Source organism: Coturnix japonica, chromosome 5 (assembly GCF_001577835.2).
Source record: "Coturnix japonica isolate 7356 chromosome 5, Coturnix japonica 2.1, whole genome shotgun sequence".
Classification (NCBI taxonomy): Eukaryota; Metazoa; Chordata; class Aves; order Galliformes; family Phasianidae; genus Coturnix; species Coturnix japonica.
Genome location: NC_029520.1, coordinates 23,991,363 through 24,015,905, shown reverse-complemented (window position 1 = coordinate 24,015,905; position 24,543 = coordinate 23,991,363). Strand labels below are relative to the sequence as shown.

General features: G+C 41.0%; 1 protein-coding gene across 10 annotated transcripts in view; it reads left to right on the top strand.

Moving 5' to 3' along the window:
* RGS6 (regulator of G protein signaling 6) overlaps positions 1–24,543 on the top strand; it is a 211,901-nt gene that overhangs the window by 134,984 nt on the left and 52,374 nt on the right. For 9 of the 10 annotated variants that reach the window (XR_001555658.2, XM_015864647.2, XM_015864649.2 and 6 more), the window contains 4 exons: positions 17,381–17,431; positions 18,845–18,951; positions 20,987–21,038; positions 23,564–23,628. Coding sequence is in view for 9 of the 10 variants with exons in the window: in XM_015864647.2 (XP_015720133.1) it covers positions 17,381–17,431; positions 18,845–18,951; positions 20,987–21,038; positions 23,564–23,628 (275 nt within the window). In the remaining variant the exon portion in view is untranslated. Of the gene's footprint in view, positions 1–16,957; positions 17,069–17,380; positions 17,432–18,844; positions 18,952–20,986; positions 21,039–23,563; positions 23,629–24,543 lie in introns of all 10 variants that reach the window. The other variant, XM_015864659.2, reaches the window with a different exon arrangement.

Here is a 24,543-nt window from a genome sequence, read left to right as displayed (position 1 = left end):
GAAAGCTCCTGGTTCAGATGGACTGTACAAAGAAAAAGGTTGGTAGTGAGGGGAGTGACAACAGGACTGAAAATGCCAACAAGCAGCAGCACCCATCACCTAGCAAGGCCCAGTGAGCTGGCTGCCAAGCTGTGTGCTTTGCTGCAATGTTCATTTTCTTAATGCTTTTGTTTTAGAGATAGAGCCTGCCTCGGTTCTTCACAGAAACTGCTTTCACTGTGACCAAATGGCTCCAAAGTTGACTACAAATGGGCTTGGTTTCCCCAGGGGTGTCTGTTGAGAAACCTATATCACCCAACCATAGGATTTTAGTTGTAATATACGCACACATGCACATAAATGATATGGCATTCTGTAACTATGAGGCTGCCTGGTGAGGGAGGAAGGAAACACTGGTTGAGTGTATAACTCCATTTGTTTCTCACTAGAAAATAATCGCTCTGAGCAGGTTGCATTTAAACTAATTCACGCGAAGGCTGAGCTGCTTCTTTGCAACTTACATTTTCTTCTCTTATATATCTATTCTTCAAATTGCACCCAAAGGAAATGTAATCCATCCTTCCCTCAATAAGAACATTGTTATACCTTTTAATCTAGTATTTCAAAGCTGCTGTGAATTGCATGGCTTTAGACACATCGGCTACTACATGAGAAGCATGTGCGCTGCGATTTTGTTTGTAGCTTTCTCATAAGCTCTGTATTCCCATGCCAGGAGACAAATTAACCCAGTTAAGGAGCTGAAGAGTTATGCTGTATTCATCTGCAGCTCCCTCCTCCTTCCATTTTCCTCTTCAAGAGCATCTGGCTCTCTGCCTTTCAAAGGAGGAGAGGAGTTGGGGAGGAAAAGATTGAAATCTGTTCTCTAAAGTGTCATAATAATTTGCTTATTGTTAAGATGTAAGTCAGTGCCTTGTGAAGCAAAATTTTAAAGGATTTAACTTTGAGAAGATAAGGGAGAGAGCAGACTAATTGAATAAGATATGACTGTCAAAGAAATGAGAGAAAGCAACCAGCATTAATATTCTTAAAAGTGAACATTCAAGATGTCAGCATCTGCATGAGACCACGCAGTGTGCATGTGTATGCTGACATACTCACAAGAAGCATATGATTTTACATAAAAATATAAACCTGAGTGCATGCGCTGGATGCTAGAATTAACTAAGGATAAGCTTCTGTGTTATTTGTGCTATGCAGAGTGCCAGCATTTGTGTATTACTGCCCTCTGCTGCAGCCAAGCTTCACTTCAGTTCATGTAGCCTCACCCCATTATCACAAACCACTCTCTGTGTGTAGTGCTTTCCCAGCTCGAATGTAGCTGAGATGGGACATCTTGAGTATGGTGGTAGTGGTCCTCCCTGCCTGTGCAGCACAAGCTCAGCTCAAAGAACTGCAGTATGTGTGACTCCACAACTGCTCTGAGTTTTGAGAGGAAGGACTGGACTGCTTTCAGAGCGGGCTCCTGATGCCACTCGTGTGTGTCTCAGCCAGGTCTCCCTTCTTGTCAGGGTTCTTTGTCTCCACAGGGAGATTTAGGTATGATAGACAGAACAGAAGACTAAATAATCATACTGTGGATATTCTTGTGGCAAATAAAAATACAATGAAAAATCGCCATGTGGAATATGAGCAGAAACATCAGCAGGCTTGAAGGCATCGCGTGGAAGTTATGAGCCTGAAACAAAGCAGATCTATTAAAAATGGTTAATATTTTGGGGGGAATTGTCTTCAGTGAAGCCTTTCAGTAGAGACTAAAGGCTGGAGCAGGTTGAGATAGAGTTGATGCTAGGTTACTTACTGAACTCCAGTATTTAGATGAATTGGTAATTCAGCCACAATAACAAAAATATTACATGTTAAGAGTGTTTTTGTTCCTGACTGCAGTTTTATTCTGAAATGTGGCATTTAGCTGATGGAATATCGTGGGTAATGAATAAAGCATTGAAAAGAAAAGTCAACAATACTTCAATGCTTGTAGGAATTCATAGGAATGAATGATTAATGCATTTTTACATTAATTTTGCTATCTTCAGAAACACAGCATTATTACACAAAGTTTGTTTTCAGATGTGGATGGTGCAGCAAAAGATTAGAGAATAATTCTGAGTACCACATGGCTTTGATTTTTGTGTGCAAGTGTTGGGCAGGCTGCTCTTTGTCTGCAGTGCTTAACCTCTCCTGTCTTCAACTCATGGCAACCTGGGAATTATGTGGTGAAATATCTTTTTTCACACCTCCCGCTTTGTTTCTTTATTTCATCTAACACTCCTATGGGTTTCTGAATATACCCAGCAGAGCATCTTTGCTCCCACTGGGCCTGAGGAGCTGCATGCCTGCTGAGCTGTCTGCGGAGCTGCAAGTCTTTGACCACTTGTGTCTGGATGTCACAGCTGAAGGGTTTAGGAGTGCTAGTGTGGAGAAACTGTTACCAGGTTTGTGCAGAGACCCTGAATTGTTGACAAGTTACTTGTTGGGTTTTTTTTTCTGTCTGCTCTAGAACACAGAGCAATTTGGTCTGTTTCTTATTTGCAATGCATAGCACCTGGGAATGTTGCACATCTCAATTACTGTGTTCAGTTTTGGGTCCCTCTCCAGGAGAAAGGCACTGAGGCCCTGGAGCATGTCCAGAGAAGGACATTGAAGCTGTGAAGGGTCTGGAGTACCAGCCTTACTGAGAGCTGCTGAGGGAACTGGGATTGTTCAGTTTGGAGAAGAGGAGGCTCAGGGGAGACCTTGTTGCTGTCTACAACCACCTGAAAGGAGGCTGCAGTAAGGTGGGGGCTGGCCTTTTTTTTCCAGGTAATAGCAACAGGACAAGAGGTAACAGCCTCAGGTTGTGCCAGGGGAGGTTCAGGTTGGATATTCAGAAGAATTTCTACTCAGAAAGAGTGGTTGAGCACTGGAACAGGCTGCCCAGGGAGGTGATTGAGTTACTGTCCCTCAAGGTGTTCAAGAACAGTGTAGATATGATACTTATAGATATGGTTTAGTGGGCAATATTGATGGTAGATGGATGGTTGAACCACATGATCTTTGATGTCTTTTCCAACCTTAATGATTCTACAATATGGCTTTTAAAATTCCCAACATAAATAGCAAATTAAAAAAGAAAAAAGAAAAAAAAAGGAAAAATTAAAGCTTTCGGTCTCTTCACATGTCCGTCACTATAAGTAACCAACCTTATTTTTTTCCCTCTTACACCTTTACACAATTACTTTAACATTTTTTTCCTTGTGTGAATAAATCTCTCAGATTGCATGCTGGCTTCCAATGGATTTGTTTTGAGTGTGGTGTGAATTGATGAGCTTGGATATTTTTGATGTATGATTCACTACCACATGCAGAGAAGAAAATTATATTTTGGTCCTGCAGAGAAATAGAACTAAGCAATTAGGTCCTCGTTCAGTTAATTCCTGTTTGATGGCTGCTTGCTTTGCAAGAAGAGAATCTTAGGATTCTACTCCATTACGATGTCACTCGTACAATAGGAATTATTTCCATGAAGCTACTTCAGTTATATGATTGAAAAGGTGCTGTGTTAAATCTTGCCCAGAAATTAGTATAAAACAGGCAAGAAACTTGGAGAAGTTTGCTGACATGAGATGCTAATTATGGCGTTTAAAACATAGTGTAACATGGACTCTTAAAGTAATGTCTGTCTGTAGCAATGGGAGATTTTGTTTTATGGTCACATTTTCCTGGTGGTTTGTTTTGTGTGTGTGTGTTGCATTGCATAGAAATGCTGTTAGTGGTCCTATTTTTATTGCAGATAGAGTTGCTTTCCCTGCTCACCATTTATTTGCTGATTTATTTAACTAAGGATATTGATTTTTTTTTATTATTATTTTTTTTTTATTTTTTTGCTGGGTAATGCCAAAATCATTTGTGAATCCACTTGAATAACTTCTGATTTATTTTTTTAATGATTTACCTTTGCCCTAAGTATTCAGTAAATTTCATGACTAGATTGGCTGAAAACCACCTATTTCATAAATAAGGCATCTGCTATATATCTACTGATTTATTTAATGCGCTCCTATCTGAGCCACTGTGACAGATGAGGGAACTGTAATAGAGATCATAGAGAAAAAAAAGATTTATTGTATTCTATTGTAATTTCAATTGCTAGTCTATTCAAGACTGTGGTTGCTGGAAATAATAAATTGGCCGATGGCATATTAATGAGAAGTAGAAAAAAAAAACACACAGTCAAAACTGAATATTTTAAATGTTTCTAGTTTTGCTAGTATCGTTTATTCATAATTTACACAATTGCTATATGGATATTATATTATGGATTCTTCCCTTTGGGTAAGAAGTGTTGATTTTAGACATCTAAAGAGTATCAGCTGCTTGATACAAACCAGTAGCTTGCTTTCTTGGTGTGCTCTAAGGTGTACATGAAAGTGATATGCCTATGAAATGAAAAAAGATAACAACATGAACATTTAAATGATAAGAATAATAATTTCAAAATGAACTTGTCAGTTCTAAAAACTCACTTTGCTACAACAGCTTGGTGGTATATCCAGGCACTGTGCTGTGCCTACTGGGAGCTGACAGTGATCAGTTTAGACATGGCAGTTATGTTCAGCAATAAATAATGTGGATGTGAAGGCACTCACAAGTCTTGTTGTGTGTCCTTGACCAGTAAGTGCAGGACCTGTTCCTGGGAGAAGCAGACCTGGTAGAGAGCAGTAGAAGAGGAATGGAGGCCACATGCAGGCTGAGGGCTTGTGGTAGTCCTTCAGGAGCACATTGCTACATCACAGTCCTTAGAAGACTGTTCTTTCCTATTAACATATATGAGCTGTTCCATCTCATTCTTTCACTGAGGATCTCTGTGAGTTCACTTGATTTTGTACAGGATCGGTTGAGCAGACATGCTCCTGAGTATATCCCTCTACATTTGAGTACTTTTACTTAAAATTGCAAAATTACTTATTTCCCTGCCCCTATAGAGAACAACATAACAGAAAAATTAAAAGAAGCAAAGCCCAAGCTTTCCTTTTGCAAAGTGCTGAGTTTTAAGAACTGCTGTTCTTAATAGAACACAATATTTTGCCTGATTATAGTGAGCTATCATGGAGCTACTCTTAATTAATGTGGTACATTTCCTTATACTATTAATCCCTTTGGTGGGCTGGAACTCAGCTACAGAAGCTTGTTCTGTGTTAACATAATAAATAAACTCAAGAGGGAGTCACATTTGAGTTTTGCAAATTCTTCCACATTCCCTCTCTTTCTTGAGGTGCCCTCTGGAAAGGAGATGTCCCATCGAGCAGGAGTGCTTAAGACAGAAGGTGTTCCTGTGACTGACAGCAAAGGTTCAGCTTGCCCCTTGCACTTAGCCTGAGTTAACCAGGTGCTCAGGGAGGGCTGGGGGACAGGCATGGAGCTGCAGCCCCCACTTCCTTGATCTGCCCTCTAACTGCTCAGTCTCTCCCTGTGAGCTCACAGGTGAGGTATTTTGCATGGTTCTTCTCTCCTGCCACTTTTCTGGTAAACCTGTTAACACTGTGAAGTTAAAGCTGTGGAAGAGTGGAGTGATCAGGATGGTACCTGGTATAAGCAGGGCAGTGAAGCATAAGAACGCGCCTCTTGCACTCTGTACTGTCTTCAGTCAGCCTCTTTCTTGAGCCCTGTACAAGTTAGATTTGAGTATGACTTCTAATTAGGTATCTGGGTCATGTTTGACACGCTCTCAGTTCAGCACTGACGTTTCTCTGCTCCTACTTGGTTCTAAATTTGCCAGCTGTTTTCCTTAAATAATTCCACCTTCCATTAAAGGATTGCTTGTCTTATGTAATTACGCCCACAGCGGTATGAGGGCAGTTGCAGGGACAAGGGGACAGAAATAGCTCCACGTTTTCCACCAGCCACGGCATTCCGTAATTGAATCATTAAAATTTGGATTCCCACCTCTGCTGTGACAAGCTCTCATTCATAACGTCTAGACTCTGTCAATTTACCGCAGCTCTGAAAACAGCTGTCTCTCGTGCCATCGATTCCTCTAGTCTTTGCCTTTCAACTGTTTAATCCAGAAATGTCAGGATTAAATTCCCCCTCATTACTTCTCTTCAGCAAAGGATTTGTTTCCAGTTTGGATAGATTCAAAGGTGAATTGCTTGAGTTTTCTTCAAAACGGTCTCAGGTCATGGAGCATTTTCTGAAATGGAGACCTATGTTACATGAATCAAAAAATTACCAACACTGTAATAGCAAATAGCATGAGATCTGGAAAAGTTGTGTCAGGTTGCAAAGCAGTAGACTAAAAAATTTTCAGTGTGCTGTGTCAGACTGAAGGTTTCTTTGTCCCTGATGCCTGTCATTAAAGTAGGGTTTGCTGTTATGGCCCATGCTTGCCAAAAGAGATTCCCTAAAAACAGTTTTCTGGTTATCTGTAGTCTTACAGAGGGTCTTTCTGTCTCTGGTCATTGCTAAACTTTGCTGGTTATCAGCACACTTTTGAGGTTTTATTATAACCATTCACATGAGAGGTGAAGAATGGAGGAAGTGTCTTGGTGTTAGAGAAGCAGGCTGTAATGTAGGTGAACGTGGAGACTTATATACAAGGCTGTCTCTTTATTCAGTGCAGCTGCAAGGATGTACTCCTCACAGCCATCCAAATGTAGGTAGTCACTGTCTCTGTTACCACATCTACATGGGCTAGATGGAATAAGGAAGAATAGATCTGAGATAAAAGGCAGCAAATGTGCAGGGTAGCTTCGAGCTGCCTTCTCCAGTTTGTGCATTGCCTTTAACCGATTCACCAAAGTAGGTCTGTGATTAGCGTTAATCTTGTTCTTAGAAAGGTTGTTGATGCCAGCTGTGTAAACAGGGGGCTGTGGGAAGCAGTACCTGTTAATCAGAACCTACTGCAGGATGTGACCTCTGGGCTTGTTAGAGGACACTTGTAGCAAATTCAGTCCTAGTGATGTGGAAGAATGTAGGCATATAAAAACTGTCCATGTCTCTCAGGGATCAGAGCAGATGTATGTGGCAGGAGAGTACATAGGAACAGGAGCGTGGGGGGTTGAGGAGGAGAGATTGAAATGCCATCACATCTTGATTGTTATGGTCGCCTGTCAGGATGTATTTTCACTTCAGGCTACCTCAGAGTAGCAGTGGTCATTAATATGGACCTGGAAGTTACTGTAGAAGGGGGAGGGAGTGGGCACATAGCAGGAGATGATAACAGAGAGACATTAATATATTTCCTGCAGTGAAAAGTAAAACCTGCAGTCATTTTGCATCATGTCTACATTGGACTGTTCAGCCACCTTGCCGGCTTTACTAAATTAAAGTAAAGCAGCATCTGCTCTTCAGCTGTGTCACTTCACTGGTTGGTAGTGACTGATCAGCATGAGTGAGGCTCCAAGCCTGATTCTGCCTCACCTTGCTGAGGGAGAGAGCATAAGCACAGTGTCTCATTCATTGTGATTTTTTCATATTGCATTGCAAGTCTTGCCTCTTGAGATGTTATTCAGTTCCAGTGTCCTAGCTCTAATGAAAACTTATACAAACTTGCATGTTAACATGGATGGCAGATATATTTTATCTTGTCAAAAAAAAAAAAAAATTATTTTATTATTAAATTTTTGGAGTTGAAGGCAGCAGTTTCATGGCATGTTATGGAGGCACAGAAGAATATACAACCTACTGCCTACAAATAAATATATCTGCCACGTAGGACCGCAGTAGTGATGATGATGTGCGATACTATATTTTGGGAGAGCTTGCTGAGCTGGCTTTGGAGTCTCCACAGGAGCTGCACTGTGTGTGTTTAGGGAACAAGCGCTCTGTTCTGAGGTGAGTTTCTGTAGGACAGCTACAAGACAGAGGGACTGCAGGACCTCTGCTGCTATTGGGAGCCTAGTTTTCTAAAACAGGTGCTTTTTTTAAAAGGGTTGCTTCAGATGAAGGCAGGCTTCTCTACACAACCTTCATGTGGCTACCCTTGGAGTCATTGTGATGAAAATACCTTTGCAAGCTCTCTGTAGAGATGCTAGGAGGGACAGAAGATAAAGTTACATTCTTCTCAGCTGTGTCCAGTCCCTCCTTCTTCCTTGTAACCTGCAGATTCTGATGGGAATTGTCTTACCTAATGAGAAATATGCATACAAAAGATGTTCTGAGGTAAGTCTCTTAACTAATGTGGAACATGTTAGCTAAGAAGTGCAAAAACTGTGCTTAAGGGACACAGTAAGAATGCCTATTTTGAGTCAAACAGTGCCCACCAGTAATTTATCTGGCCATATATCTCGCAGGTTATTATTTTTGGAACATTCTACGTTATAGTATACATAAAATCCTGTCAATGTACACGTGTACATCTTAGTATAGGTAACATATACAAAGATGTAATCTCATTCAGCTGGATTTTTGTGTTTAACTAAAAGAACATACAGGTAAACATGCAGGTATTTAAGTAGTCCTTTGCTTCTAACCTAACTCTTATAGTAAGTGATGGTCAAGTAAACTTCTCAGCTACTTCACTGAAGGTGGAAAGGCTGGCTGAGAACCTGGTGTCCTATCTGGGGTTCTTCTAGTACTATAAACCAGATTCTCCTTGCAGGAGGAACCTGTGCTGCTTATGACCAGCTGTAAGGATATCTCACCCCTAGTGTGATATACACAAAGACTTCATCTTTTCCTGTAATTTAAGTGGTTTTCCCTACCTCACCCCAATCTTACCTGGACACGCTTGACCCATTCTGCTGTACTTACCTTGTTTGCCTCTCTTAGTCATCCCAGTTTTCTCTCTTCGTCTCCGGGATGTGCTTAAGTCACAAAAAGTTTTACACTTTATGTTTTCCACTTAGCCTTAAATAAGAATTTTGATATATCATTGTTTATTTTAGAACAAAGCTCTGCACTGCTACAAGGCTGCTGTGAGTTATATTGCTCTTTATTTTACCGTATATGTACTGAAATGTGTTTGTGTGTGGGGTTTGTTTGTTGTTTTTTTTAATGTGCAATTGCCTATGAAAGTATAATTGGAGAAAAGTGAGCCAGGTTTTCCTATTGGAAAATTGGGGGAAATTCTCAAAGGCATGAGTGGTTATTAGGCTGCCATGGCCCAGCAGTAATCAGACAGAAATGCCCATGTATTCGTGGAGAAAAAGGGGCATAAACAGCTTTGGAGAAGAAAAGGAGAAGTAAGCAGGGAGGTGTGTTTTTTTGCTTTAAGAATTATTACTTTAGAATGCTTGTTACAGACAGCATATAGATATCCAATGATTTAGCTTCGTAAAAGAGAGCAATCTAAACCACCATAATACATTCAATTACTCCAAAATAGATTTAAGGCAAAAATGTGCATTTAATGAGCAGATGATAAAATTGAAGAGATCTCAGTGGGGGAAAAAAAAAATGTAAGCCAGCTGAGTTTAGATTATACATTATAAGCATGTTGGGGTTGGATATCTATATAAATTAATATAATAAATTTGTATTCATTACTGATAGTCAATGATAATCCTTGCAAAAAGGATGAAAATAAGATGATAAAAAACACATCTATTTGCTATTGCTGTAGATCAACTTTTTTACATCATTTTATTTCTAATGAAGTAATTAAGCCCCATTAATGGTGTGGCTGCTTTTGCTAGCATGTGTCGTGATTTTATATTTAGTTCTTGTTCTTCTTAGGAAGAAATTCATTAGTGGAGACAATGAGCAGCCAGCCAGGTACTCTCTGATCTGGGCGCCTGAGGAGAGATTGTATGGAAATAACAAGACAAAGCCACTGATTTCTGTAACGTCAGCCCCAAGTCCTTCTTTTGCATACAGGTTTTCACCTGATTTTGCTTCTGTGGATCTCAAAAGTGCAGATTTTCCTGTATTCCCCAGTAAAATAGAAGTGAATAAATGCATTCGGAAAAGGCCCTTGAGACTAACAGATGTTCCTGCACATACCTACCCTCACTCCAGGGACAGGTCGGTGTCCTGGCAGCAGTGGGAGGTGACAAGCACTGTGCCATAAGCTGTCCGTGGTGCAGCAGAAGTGAATAAACACGGCGATGGCAGCAGTGCCCGCTGTGCTGCTACCTTGCCTGGGCTGTCGGTGCGACGCGGTGACTCATCCCGCAGCAGCAGGAGCATCGCGCAGTGGAGTGCTTTCCTCACAAATGCGTGCTCTTGGGGTGACAGTGAAAAGTAAACACAAGACGAGCGAGGCCTTTCCTCACTCTGCCTTTCCATGCTTATTTTCACTTGCAACCTGTTGTATTTGGCTGTCAGGTTGTAAGTCTGATGGGTGATTCGTTGGGACCTTTCTTCTTGCTTCTCTGTGACCCTGCAAGTGACTTCAGCAGAAACCTTGTCCCCTTTCGCCCCTGTCTGACCCAGGCAGGGAGAAGGTGCTTGCGCCTTCCACCCCTTTCTCTGCTGGCTATCATTACCTTCCAAACCAGTTCCATCCTAGAAGTAAGCACAGTGCCTGCAGTGCAGGTGCCGAGCAGCATTCGGGAGGAGGAGACGCTCCGTTTTTATGCCTACAGCTCTCCCTGGCGGCATTTTGGAGGCATCGCAGCCGAACAGGGGGCTCCGTGCTACCAGCACCTGAAACGGCAGTCCTGTGAGCACAGGTGAAGTGTGTTTGCTTATTGTGATCGTATTTACAGTATTTCTTTGTTGTTAAAGTAGTTACATATGAGTGAAAGCGCTTCCCAAGTTATCACGGAACACAGTATTGCTGGCTTTAGTTTGTATGCACTTATTTTTTTGCTTTGCAAAGAAAGGAATTGATGTTTTACTTGGAGATGAAAGCTGCTAGAAGATGGCTTGCAGTGTCACGAGGATGCTTTATGCTATGCCCGCTGAGAGCCACTGTGAGGCTACCAGGAAGGTGTGAGCCTCAGCCATACTTACCTGCAAAGGAGTTAAACAAAATGCTGATCTTGAGCTTCTTAGAGGAAGAAAAAGCAATTATAAGTAAATATCCTACAAGATAGGTTCATTCTTAGAATGGAAATGAAAATGCCTTTTGAAAATCATACAGGCAGGTGTTGTTCTGAGCTACACAAAGCTTTGATACTGGCTTCAGTTGTTGAAACCAAATGGTAGTAGTTTAATGCAGCATTCAGCTTTTAAAAATGCTGCTTATTTTCAGCTATTTGATCAAATAAGCTTGGAGGACTTACCAGACCGATAAGGCAGTCATGGTATGTAGGGATTTAAGAGGAGCTGGTTGTTGCTTTTACCTCTTCTATTACTACATGCAGCCCTATGAAATCCATCAAGCACAGGAAAGAACAAATGGCTCACATATTCTGAACTTGTAAGTTAACTACGTATGAATTCTGACAGGTGTTTGCTGAGATGTTTTAAACAAATTCAAAATTCACCCTGATAAATGCCTGTATCTCAGGTGCAGGAAGAAGCTGGTGCCAGCCCCAGCTCTGTGCCAGTGCAAACACCTTTAGCACAAGGCTTCAGGAGCCCTGCTGAATTATGGTCTCTTTGTTTAGCATGGCCCTAAATATACAGCCAGCAATTGCTATTGATCATAATTCATATGGAGCTACCCTTGGCCAAAATCTATGTGCAGCTTTAATCCTGCTGAAGCACTGACCCTGCTAACTGCAGCACCAGTGCAGAAGGGTGCCCCTTCCCATCAGGTGAAAATTTGCTATTAAAAATGCTAACGTATGATTGAAATGATGGAGGGATTGCCTTGGATTTAAAGACTGTGCACATGAGTTGTGTCACAGTAAAAACATTTCAGCCCCAACAAGATCTGACACGGGAAGCTTCAAAAGCCCCATTTCCAGCACCACTTGGAGTTGCTTCCTTGGCTGTCCTGTTGCTGAGCTGTTTTGACAGTGCGAGAAGCTGTGTCTGAGCACTGCTGCGTGGCACAAAGCCAGACCCTTCAGCGGCTCCAGGAATGTACAGGCAGAGCAGCCTGAAAAGCAACTGTAAATGTGTGATGAAGTGCAGGTGTAAAGTTGCAGCTACAGTTCTTAGCAATTTGTAAAATGAGGTAACTTCTGGTACTGTTATGTGCATTGCTGTTGCTGCTGGGAGACCAGGAATGCTGTTTTTCTGCCTCGTGTGTACCTTTATAATGGTTCTTAAGGCAGCACACCCATCTTTGTGGTTGTTAGAGGAGGGCTGGGTGCATGTCTCACTGAGTGGGTCAGGAGTGCTGGGCACCACTAAGAATCACTCCTGAGGTTCAAGCACTGCGTGGGGTGTCTGGGTGCCAGTGAGTGCTGCAGTGCAGAGCTGGAGCTGCCAGCTGCGAGGCCTGGGCCCATGCTGCCACAGCGCTGCAGCTCCAACACAGGGTGAGAAGATGGCGTTGGCACGTGGCTGAGCTGCTCATGTCAGTGCAGGTCAGCTGGAACGAGTCCTTCTGCTGGTGCTGCACTTTTTCCATTTGAAGACGTGGGTTAAGCCCTGCTGGCTGACTTCTTCCACCAGGATTAATGTGTGTGTCCATTAAGAGGTTCAGAAGCAGGGCCTTACTAACGCTTACTAGAGCATGCTTGTTTTGTTCCTCTGTTGGTGGAAGGGTGCTTAAAGCTCAAAATCTCAAAGCCTGGTGTGACTTGTGTTGCTCACATTCACATCTGCTAAAGCTGGCCCATTTCTCAGGTGGGCAGTGCTGCGAGGGGAGCAGCCTGTCCTTGATACCCCTGAGAGCTGACTGGACTGCATTCCCAGATGGGTTAGCCCGTTAATTTTTGCTTCAGGACCTCATGGCAGGGCCAAGCAAGAGTCAGAGCTGAAAATTATCACAGGATTTTGGTAATTCTGTGTTCAGATTCACAGCATTTTGTTTTACTCAGCCATGGACACTCATGCAACAGAGGTACGGTGTGCTTCTGTAGTTCAAAAACAACATACAAAAACCTATGGCTGGAATATTATCCTGGGACTCCTGTCTGAAATATATAGTTGTTGTAAGTGGGCAAGCATGCAGTATAGCTTTCTGCAGATAGCAGTAAAGGGGCAGAGAAAAGATGATGAAGTGGTTGGAATAGCACATCAGCCTCAGCGCTGTGATCCACACTTGTCAGGAAAATGCAGAGGATCTGCAGATTCCAAACCCATTAAATTTACACATCTTCTGTCCTTGTTGCTGTTTTATCATCCTGTGCAACTTTGTTCTGTGTGCTGCTTTTGCCACTGTGCAGCAAGCAGCATCCTTGCTTCACACAAGTAATACATGTTTCAGCTTTTTATTACAAGAAAAATGAATTGTAAATTCAGGCACTCAAAAGTTGAGATGAACAAAAATAAAGGGCCCTTAAAAAATTTAACTACTCTGGTCAAAAGCAGGTAACAGTCCCGCTGCTAACAGCTGTTAATAATTCAAAACAAGACTTAAAGCGAGTATAAAGGGAAATTGCTATTGGTAGGAGCTCAAAGCTGTTGTAGCTTTGATGATGCTCCTTGCTGACACTGAGTGGTGCAATTACCACATGCTGATGGAGGAGAGCTGCAATTACCACATTTTCTGAGTCAGCTGCAGAGCATTGCTTTTTTACATCAGTACATAGTTGTGTGCGTATCATAGGCAGCTTCTATAAAGTGTTTCCCCAGTATTTCTGGCACAATATTACAAAGAGAGGCGGATGTTTCTTTCTTTTTTATTATTTTTTTAAAATTCCAATATTGTGAAAGATGAAGTTACTTTGGCAGTCACTGGAGGCTCTGTGTGAGAAAAATAGCAGCAAGGAATGCTGGAGGCCTTGAGAAAATGTGTATTGAAACTGTTTTGCCCTTTACTGTGGGTGATGCTCCTTCGTTTATTTTTGCAAGCCCAGTGATGGAAGTGTGGATAATTAATTAGCTTCTTGTCTGTAGACTTACCAGGGACCTCGTGCTGTTAGAGGGAGGAAAAAACAATAATAAAGAATTAGCACAACATTTGTTTGTGTGATTGCCATGACTGGCAGAGTAGGAAGCAGCTTGAAGGGCTGCTCATGTACCTGGGCAGGTATTGTTCTATGCCTTCTTGACAGCTCGTGAACTTTTTCAGTCTTACTTTTCTGATAGGAATGTTTCAGGATTAATCTGTGTTCAGGAGCAAATTGTTTGGAAAAATTGGTGTTAAAATGGGCTCATCTATTTTCCAAAAGGAAGTGACAGAAAGAATACCTGCTTGGCCTTGCATCAAAATATGGTCCAGACCTTGAGTCTGTAGGTGATTGATACCAGAAGCATGTGGTTTGTTTGCTCATCTAGTGTGTCATGGAGTGTGTAGATGTTATATGGGAAGAATCTGAACATTTCACATGTTTTTAATATATTTTTTAAAATAATTTATAAACCGCCCATATATCCGGGGAACATTAGGGTTACACTAGCATTGAAAAAAAAAAAAAAAAAAAAGCCAGGAAATACCCAAGAAATCTGACCTCTGTTGCTGTAGGTGTGTATATATGACAAATATTTCCATAACAGTTCCTTTCCTAGAGGGGCAGTCCCCATTCCAAGCAAAAGATCTTTAGAAACTGCTGGAGGAGGGTTCATCATGCTGGGTTCTTCTGCTGTTTCACATAGTCAGTAGAAGACAGGCAAATCTGATTACGCGTGGGTCTACATTTTCTATGTAAGCCCTGGGTTTTCTGGAAGAGCTAGAACAATTTAGGTCGAGTAGGAAAAGTATCGATTACAGTGGTGGTGACTCACCTCATTAAGTGCATCTTGCCAATGGCCTCACACCACTTGAAGTATTTTTTAATTTATTTTTCTATGGCTGGCCAGTCGTTTGTCATGTTGACAGGCAGTGGCCTTCTGAGAACACTAGCTACTATTACGGGATCACTGAGGCTGAACGGAAAAGGAGAAAATAGCAGGAAATATAAAACTGCTACTCTGTCTCAAAACCAGGTAGGTGGAAAAAATGGTCATTGTGAATCTGTTTGAGCATAAGGTGATAACTATTCTTTTGGGGTTAAGCAACTTCATCTACCCCGGCTTCAAAGAAAAGCCTAAAGCAATGAGAATAAATTTCCTAACAGGTGGGTAGGCAATAGATGTTTTCAGACTGCTGATTACCCTTGAACTAAGCATACAGATTTTGAGAAAATACAGAATACATAGCAAAGAGCACAGAGGATGTGCGAACCATTCCTCTACCTAGAACCAGCAATACTTCATATTGTGAAAACCATCTGTTTTCAGAAGATCTCAAATGCCCTGTTAGTGTTTAGTGGAAATGTGTCATGGTCAAGGGTTTCCCTTGGGTGTCCTCTGGAAGCACTTGTGAAATGTGAAAATCAGCCAGAGAAATCTTTCTGGGAAGGCAAATTATGGGGAGACTCAGTCAGGCCTAAGAAGAAATTTTTATGAAAACATATAGATAAAGCATCCATGTTTTGATCTGACAGTGGAGGGTCTTGTGAGGGATACAGTCACATCTCCATTGCCTTAAAAGTATAAGTCTAATTTCTTATTTAAGAAGGGACATATATAGAGTTTATAGATAGGCGCAACTACGTTGCAGGGATGGAATCAGCCACAAGGAAAAGCAAAGCCAGTGTGAGGTTAACCCTAAAAGTTGAAGGTGTTGTAAGAGATGGCAGTGAAGAGTTTTCATTATGATTGAATATTAATTAGTGACATGGCTATTAATGATGACAGTAATTAACAGAGGAAGGAAAGACTTGTCATTGTCCCGAGGGTGAGTAATCAGTCTTGGCAGGTGATAAATAATGGTTCAGCAAACTCAGCAGAAAGATAATCTGTCTGCCTCAGGACAACTGGAGAACAGCTATAAAATCTTCCAGGCTCTTGGCAACATTCAAGAATGACTTCATATTTTTAAGAGACAAATTAAAATCCGTGATCTCTAATGTTGCTTATATTCCGGAGTGACTGATCACAGTAGTTCTGACTGAGTCAACCCTTTATTTGTTAATCTTAACAGCGAGAAGATTGGTGAAATGGCTTTCAGCGTTATTTGAATGTTTGATTAAAATTCAAAAGAAAAGCAGAATATGATCATTCTATGGAGAGTTAATCCTGTGTTAATTATCCTGTGTGTTTGGAAAGGGATTGATTGGAATGCGCACTTCACCTCCCCTGAGCATGACAGTGAACTAACTACTCTAAAAGATGTTCAGATATGAGCTGTCACATCATTTGGGAATGAAATGACTAAGAGAGTATCGCAGACCTGTAGTCTCAGACCAAAATCGGGGAAACCAGTGGACTTTCAGTTTGGGATATGAACAGAAAAAAAGCACCAAAACTAACCAAGAATAATTCTGGCTTACCTTGTGTCAAGACAGCAAATTCTGATGTTTCGTTTTGTTTCTAATAATATAAAAGGCTTCGATTTCAGTCATCTTGGAATGATTTTCTAACCCCAAATGTTTGTTGTACCTTTGGCTGTTTTTGTTTTGCAGAAGGCAGCACCTACATTTATAAAATTGAAAGTTTTATTAACAAGCATGTCAAAACAACAGTTACAGACTCCAAATGTTTTCCTATATGTTTTTATTTTTAGCTATCATTGCATCTGCCAGTAAAATCCCAAGAAACATCCCATGTATTGAATGCACAGAATGTTGTCCATGGGCAAATCAGTACTCACTAAAAATGTGGCTTATTGCACTACAGAATGAAGTGCCACATTTTATGGGTGAGAGTCTATGTATTCTACTGTTAAACAGTAACTTCAGTGAAGAGATTGCCAGTTTCTTGCTGTTGATTGTATAAGTACATGTAACTAATGCAGGGTGTGCAGAAACGGGCTAAAGCAGTAGTCAGCTAGGACTCTGAAATTTGTAAGGCTGTAAATTAGTTGAAATGTATTTTATTGGGGTTCTGTTGTATGACAGGCTTTGTGTCAATTGAGTTCCTGAGTACCAGAGTACAAAGAAGGGATCATTAGGCACACTCTCTTCTGCAAGATGCTGCTTGTCTTTGACACAAACTAGACTTTTACCTGCTTTTTTTTTTTTTTTTTTTTTTTTTTTTGCTGATAACTCAGTTCCACATATCTTACGATTGCCATGACATTAAAGATGCCACATGCCACTAAATGGTCCTTCATCTCCTTGCTGGATAGTGCTTTCAGAAACAGAACTCCTTGTATGCTGAGGTGAGAGAAAGAACAAGTTACATGAAACTATTAGTGTAGCAGTTGACTTAGAGTGTAGGAAGTCTCCTATGGCACTTGGGCTTAGTACCTATCAATGAGTATATGATTACAGTGTGATACAGAAATCAAAAACAGTTTGAAATCTCAGGAGAGATAAAAAAGAAAATGGAAAAAAAAAAAAAGAGAAAAAAGCATCTAAGTTCTTTTGTATTTCATTTCAATGTTATCTTCCTCTAGGACTCTCAAAAACTTCTTGGTCTCAGTGTTCAGTGACTTCTTTTTTCCCATTTATTGATTTATTTTATTTTGCAGGTGCTGATATTGTACAGTGGCTTATGAAGAACCTCAGCATTGAGGATCAAGGTAAGGGGAAGCATAGCTGGGAATTAACAGACATTCCAGCTGTTATTGTGTGTGTGCCATAAGAGAGTATGTAATACTTCACTGCAGAGTGTAAAGCAGTAGAACAACAAGGTTGATTTAAGCATTCGGTGGGAAGGAAGAAAGCAGATAAGAATCAGCAATGTAATTAAGTCTAATATCGTATAACTACAGTGCACAGAAAGCACTTTGTAGGAGTCCTAGCGTGTCTGTGAAATTGTTGCTACCTAAAAAAGCCTGATGTATTCTAAGGCTGTTCCCAGACCCAGAAAGGAAGTTGGTAGATGCGTGATCAAATGGGTGAAGGCAGTGACAGGACTCCCTGGTGTGGAGAAGGGTAGCCACAACTGACAGGACACGGTGGCCAAGGGTGATGCAGATATCAGTATGGGATCAGATGGTGATCTATCATGGCAGCTAGATAAATGGATAATGAGCCATAAACTGTGATCGGTGTTTGGGCACAGTCCAAATAGTTCACACTTCACAGAAACCAAAATCACCTTTTACATGGTTGAAAACCATTGGGGGGGGAAGGCCTTGTACAGGGCCAGAAGTTTCTTTTGCTAAATGGAAAGAAGAAAAAATATATATTAAAAGAACAAATCAACATTTCACTTTGCAGTCTGCTTCTGCTATCACTATGTGAAAACAGGAGTAGAGGCAACATTGACTCACCCAGGGCAATTTTCTACACACATCTCTTCTCATGAGTCCAGTCAAGTCCAAACCTGAATTTCAGCTGCAGACAACGGATTTATTATCTGCCTGGGCATGTGTGATAATCTAATGTGTATTTTGCAAGTCTGAGACAGTAGATGCAACTTTGGACAGTTGACATCAGTTGAAAATCTGTGCGAATCATAGACTCATAGAATGGTTTGGGTTGGAAGGGGTCTTTAAGGTCATGTAGTTCCAACCCCCCTGCTAGAAACAGGGACATCTCTCTCTAGACCAGGTTACACAAAGCCCCATCCAGCCTGGCCTTGAAAGCCTCCAGGGAGGAGGCATCCACAGTCTCACTGGGCAAACCTATTGCAGTGTCTCACCACCCTCACAGTAAATAATTTCTTCTCGATATCTATTCTCAATCTACCTTCTTCCAGTTTGAAGCCACTTCCCTTCGTCCTGTTGCTACATGCCCTTATAAAAAGTCCCTCCCCACACTGCTGCATCTAGGGAGTTTCATCTGTATTGTAAGGCTGCTTTCTGTTCTCCTGCTTTGCATGATTTCATTGAAAGGCATGTGGATGAAGTCTGATTGAAACATGGCTTATGCATGTGAGGTCACAGTGTGACTCATCTGCCGCCTTGCTGCTGAAAGCAGAGGGCTGTGCAGGGTGCATCATCCTGACACCTCTCCTCTCTTTTCTCTCTTTTTCTGCTCTTTAACAGGGGAAGCAATACACTTGGGAAGTCTTATCGCTGCACAGGGTTATGTCTTTCCAATCTCAGACCATGTCCTTACCCTGAAAGATGATGGGACGTTCTATCGTTTTCAGGTCGGTAAGCACTCTGCCCTCCTTGTGCATCCCTTTCTGTTGTCCACTGGTAGCACAAAATTGAGTAGCCACTCTCCTATCCAAAGTAGACCAGAGCAAACTTTGGAACTGGGCATTTGAGCTCTGGTGCAATGAAAAGTTCATACTTCTAATCTTCTCCTGGTTACAGGTTGGTGTGGGAGGGGGGCATGCTTCTGCCTTTGTCTCTGTTACAAAGAATGCATAACCTTGGCAGCCACTGAAGCTGGGACACCTCTATCCCTCGTTGTCTCTGTGCCTCCAGATGTGTTCATTTTTTAAAACATCCTGTGCTTGAGTTCAGTGCCCTTTCCAAAATTTGCTGCTGTCAACCTCCTAGATAACTGTGTGAGTGCTGCAACAGCTCCTTTTAGACAGATTGTGTAACTTTAAAAGAAGCAGTAAGTTCAAAACCAGGAGTCCTGTTGTTTAATCCTGCTGTTTAAATTTCTGTTTTTCTCTTATTTGATCTCTGTCAGCTTCGTTATCTTTCCTGTGACCTCAATTCTATTCACCCTACCAGTATTTCTTTTTCATTTGTTTTCTCCTTTTTCACTTTTTATTTGAAAAGCACATTCTCATCTTTGCATCTGCTGCTGCTCGTGCTCACAGTCCCACTGCTAATGTGGTATTGTTATCACATGAGACCAATAGCACAGGAAACAAAAAAACCAACAACAACTAAAAACCCAACAGGAAGATCACAGACCTAAATGTCTCTCTGCCCACCTTCTGGTTACCTGGCATTACTCAGGCTACAATTTTTCTTGATAGTTCTCTTGATTTTTACAGAATCCTACTATTCCCATCATATGAGACTTGGCAGAAGCAGGGGCAATGCTGATTTAGCTGCATTTTTGTGACACCACAGGAGGTTTAATTCTCCAATAATCCTGTGCCAGATTTCAAAAGCGAAGTATCATTTAATTTCTTATTTTAAGCCTGTGTAAACGACATCATCAAATTGTCTTGACTGCTTATTGACTTTTTTCCCCCTCTCCCCTTATCTTTTCCTGCAATTGTGTTTACTGTTTGCCTGTTGTCATTTCCTGCAACAGTTCTCCTCAGACCTTTTCTGCAAAAATAAGCTGATAGGATCACTTTTCTTTTTCATTACTGCACTTTCCATTACTTGACACATTCTACCTTGTCATCAGTCCCCCCTTAACAGTAGCTCATCATCTTGTGAAGTTCAGGAGATACGTATCAGTGAGGTGTATTGAACCATGTATATTGTTTGATCCCTCTGAGTTTTATCACTGTACGTAGGTGCAGGGGATAGTCTTTGTATGTGTATAATGTCCTGGGCATTTTTGTGTAATTGCATCACTAATGCAAAACAGTGTTCTGTAGTTTGTGTGGTCACAAGGACATTATTTTTCATTCTTGCCAAAACTGAGATACAACCAGATGTAGTAATATCTTGTAATTAATTGTTGCAACTGCAGTGTGCAGACTTGGATTGAAAACCAAACCAGTAAGCTTAACAGGACTTCTGCTTTTAGAATGATTTTAGTCAGCTGAGTTTTGAGCTCTTACATCTGATTTATTTTAAAAGTGAATTGTTTTGTTGGCTACCAAGCAAACTGGAAGCCACTAAATAAAAGCAAATGCCATGTAGTGTATATAAAAGGCCACAGAGATTTTCTCATTGTCCTGTATAAATAAATAAGTAAATAAATCTGGAGGCCTGTGAATTCTTGGGGAAAGAGGAGGTTCTGGTGTTAGAGAGCAAGGGGTCTGTATTCAGATGAGAATGAAGGAGTGTCTAAAATGCCATCAGGGTGGATGTCCTCAATCAGTACTGCCATGTTTCTGCCTGCAGTTAGGAATGTTAGAGAGGATACCTTTCTGGAAAAGCATTGTCACTTTTATTGAGAGCTGTAACAGTGTTTCCTTCCCCTGTGAGTAGAGACTGGGCTGTAGACCTTGTGATTGTTTTTATGCTTAAATTTTTTTCTGCATCTGATTTGCTTTTCATCTCTTAAATTATGAAAATGCTTATGTTGTTTCTTAGGCACCATACTTTTGGCCTTCAAACTGCTGGGAGCCAGAAAACACAGATTATGGTGAGAGCATAATTGTTTCATTGCAGAAAGCTAATACAGAAAGTTTGTGATGGAAGAAATTGTCCTTCGGCTGACACGTTCAGCAGGGCCAGGATTTCACATGCTGTTGCCTTCATTCTCCAGTAGCTCTGTTCGTTTCAGCAGGATTTATGGCAAGCAGAATGTTGCTCTGTGGGAATCTTAAATAATATCGGTACGGCTTTTGTAGGAGAGCATGCTTTGATCTGTAGCTGAATTTGATATGTTGATCAATAAAAAGTTACCTCATTTGGGCACTCGTCTGGCTGATCAATACGTCAGTATATAACTGATGGCATCCTGTAGTTAAGCTTCTGTGATGCATGACATCGCAGTTTGTGGTTGTTTTTTGTTGGTTTTTTTTTTAATTTAAGATTACCAGCTTCTAGCTGGTAAAAAGAGAAAACTGAGTGTGGTTTATGAGCTAATAAACTGTAACATGGAGTATTAGACGTGTGAATGCCTGCAGACAGTGATAATACATAAAGAAACTATGTCAGTATTGTTATCTTTAGCTGTCTCCATGCAATATTGCTGTCTCTTCTAGAGCTACGCTTCTTTCACAGCTAAATGATAAAATCAATTGATGCATCCTGGTGTGGCACTCAAACAGGAAGTGAATCCATGTGTGTGCCCATAAAGCAGGAGCTTCTGGAAATGCCTCTTTTGAAATACCTCATAATCTAAGATCAGTTTATAACTCCTTCCTGAATAATCATTTGTTCTTTCCCAAGTAATAATTATTCACCATTATTCTGGAAGTCATTTGCCAGGGTGGAAAAACAACTTGCCGTGGTGTCTGTCATGTGATTGTTCATTTGCAGTCCTCCACTGCAGGAAGGCTAACGCAGACTTATGTGTTTATATGAGGGGACTGCTTAGGACAAAATGCGTTGCTGTTCATTGTGTGCAAAATGACTTCCAGATTTTACAAACAGTCACTGTATATGTGTCTGAACTGTACCAAATATATTTTCTGTAACCATCAGAGTAACAATCTTAAGAGGGAGGTTCTGTTTCTGCCTATGGTGTTTGTTCAATAACTGGGTTCCACTTTCTGGCTATTGTGCAGCAAAGGCATTGGGTGGAACAGAGTACCTCAAAATCAAGCCCCATGTGAGCCGACCCACAGCTGGACAAGCTACAACTGTATTAGCTCTGAGCCCTGTAGGGACAGATTTTCATCTATCCCAGAAATCTCTAACATATGCTTATAATCAGCCTCTGCGTATCAGGGGTCTGTGCAGATGGAGTCTTCCCAAGAATTAATCCCAAATTAGCAGTAGACCCAAATAAAGCTGAAATCCCAGCAGTTCTTCATACTTTTGTTATTTGCATAGATTCATTCACAGGACAGTGACGAACTTGCTAATGGCAGCTCACTGCCTCATGTGGAGAAGTACTGCAAGACTCTCAGTTTATTTGGTATTATAATGTCTTGCAGGTGAAGCTGCTTTTGAGAAGTATAGAAGTAAATATATTTGACCCAATCAATCAGCTCTGGTTATCATGCATAATGTTGGCTTGTTATAAGAATGTTGGAATTACAGGAATGGCATTGAGGAAAATAACACAAATAGCACTGTTTTTTTTGTTGTATTTTACAGAGATGATGAGGTTCCCAATGAAAAACATTCATGGAAGTGTCAGAAAATCTTATTTATGTGCAAATCAAAATCACATGGTTTTCAAAGAAAATCCAAATGTTATTTTCTGTAGAGGATGCTTTGCCTTCTGCCCCTGTGCAGTTCACACCCGGATTTCATCATCAAATGAGAACACTGGATCTTTTTTATGTAGCACACTTCTGACTGTATACCCAGGGTGTGTTGGGTAAAAAAAAAACCAACCTTTTGTTTCAGCCTTTAGTGGAAATGGGCTGAGCTGGTGGTCCAGTGGAGCCCATCCCAGAAGGTAGCCTGGAACTGGTTAGGTGTCCTCTGATATCTTGAGCCTCTGAATCCCAGCTCACACCGATGTCTGCAGTGTCTGCCGATGGTGAAATGGGTGAGGGCTTTTCTCAGCTGTTTGAAATGTATAAAATAAGTGGATGGAGCAAATGAAAAATTGCTCAAGTGAAATCTGTATGATCCAGCCTGTATTTCTGTTATCATTTCAATGTCATGATTTATTTTTTCCTAATTATTCTTTAAGAGGAAAGGAAATGCAGAGATATACAAGGCTGTTCACTTTTGCAGGAATTCTTCCAAAGTGCTGATGGGAACAGGTTGCTAATGCTAAATCTTTTACCAGCCCCAGAAGTAATTGTGTTTTTCTCAGACATCTTGTTAGGTCCCAGGCATCAACTCTCAGCACTTTTAAATGAGATGTCCCAGATGTTTAAGGCCTCTGAGATTGCTAGCACATAATGTCAGCTGGGTATTCAGCCCTCTCATTCCTTGGCTTATGTTGCCTTCAAATGAGAAGATTCTGTGGGTTTGTGTTTTCTTCAGGTCTTGTACTAATAATCTATCCGTAATTGTTTTCTGTTCTCTTTCTCCCTTTAGCCATCTATCTTTGCAAACGGACCATGCAGAACAAAGCTAGGTTGGAGCTGGCCGATTATGAAGCCGTAGGTACACTCCTGCTAAAGTTTAAAGTGTGGGGGAATGGGGGAAGGCTTTGTTTGCCAGCTGAATGCTGCTACTTAATGCCTCAGCATCAGCCTTCACTGTGTGTCCTTTTTTTAGCTGTCAGAATTTGTTGAAGGTTGATCTGGAAAGAACATCAGGCTCATGAATGAGGAATGTCCCCAGCTCTGCAGCCTCTCCAGTTAAAGCATCAGCACCATGAGGCAAATCACACAAACGTTTACATTGGTTTTCTCAGTTAACAGTTCCTGGTTTATATAGTAGATATGAACCTGCAGAAAGCACAGATTTTGGGATGCATAACTGAGCAATTAAACTGCTAATGACCCATGGCATGTAGTTACATGCTATACATACTGTATAGTTACATACTGTAAAGGAAAGTTTTCAGTCATGAAGCTTGGACTGTATTATCAATATGCTATCGCACTTATTCAGGGAGTGTTTTCCCTTATGAAATTATTATTCATAAAAAATATCACCAAACTTGGCTTCAGATAGTGCAGAGTTTGGGTCAGTAGGAGTGGGAGGATGGAGGCGTCAGAGTTGAAATGCGTTTCTTTGAATGCTAGCAGTGTACATCGGTCTGACCAGCTGAACTTTGCTTTCTGTCTTTCTTCTCGTTTACTAGTTCAGCAGCATAACTGTTGAATTTCCAGTCTGGATATTTTCAGTGAAGTGTTTTTTACAAAGATGGTTCTAGTGAACTTGAATGTTCACGTTTATTGTTGGACACAATATAGATGTGTATATTACAGGGTGTTCTTTTCTTTGTTGCTTTTTTTCCCCCTAGAACAGATTTTCTCCTTCTTCTTTGCCTTCTACTATATTTTTAGGTCTTTTGTACACGTAGATATGCATATGCACCATTTGGTTCTTTCAGCAGAGAGCATACA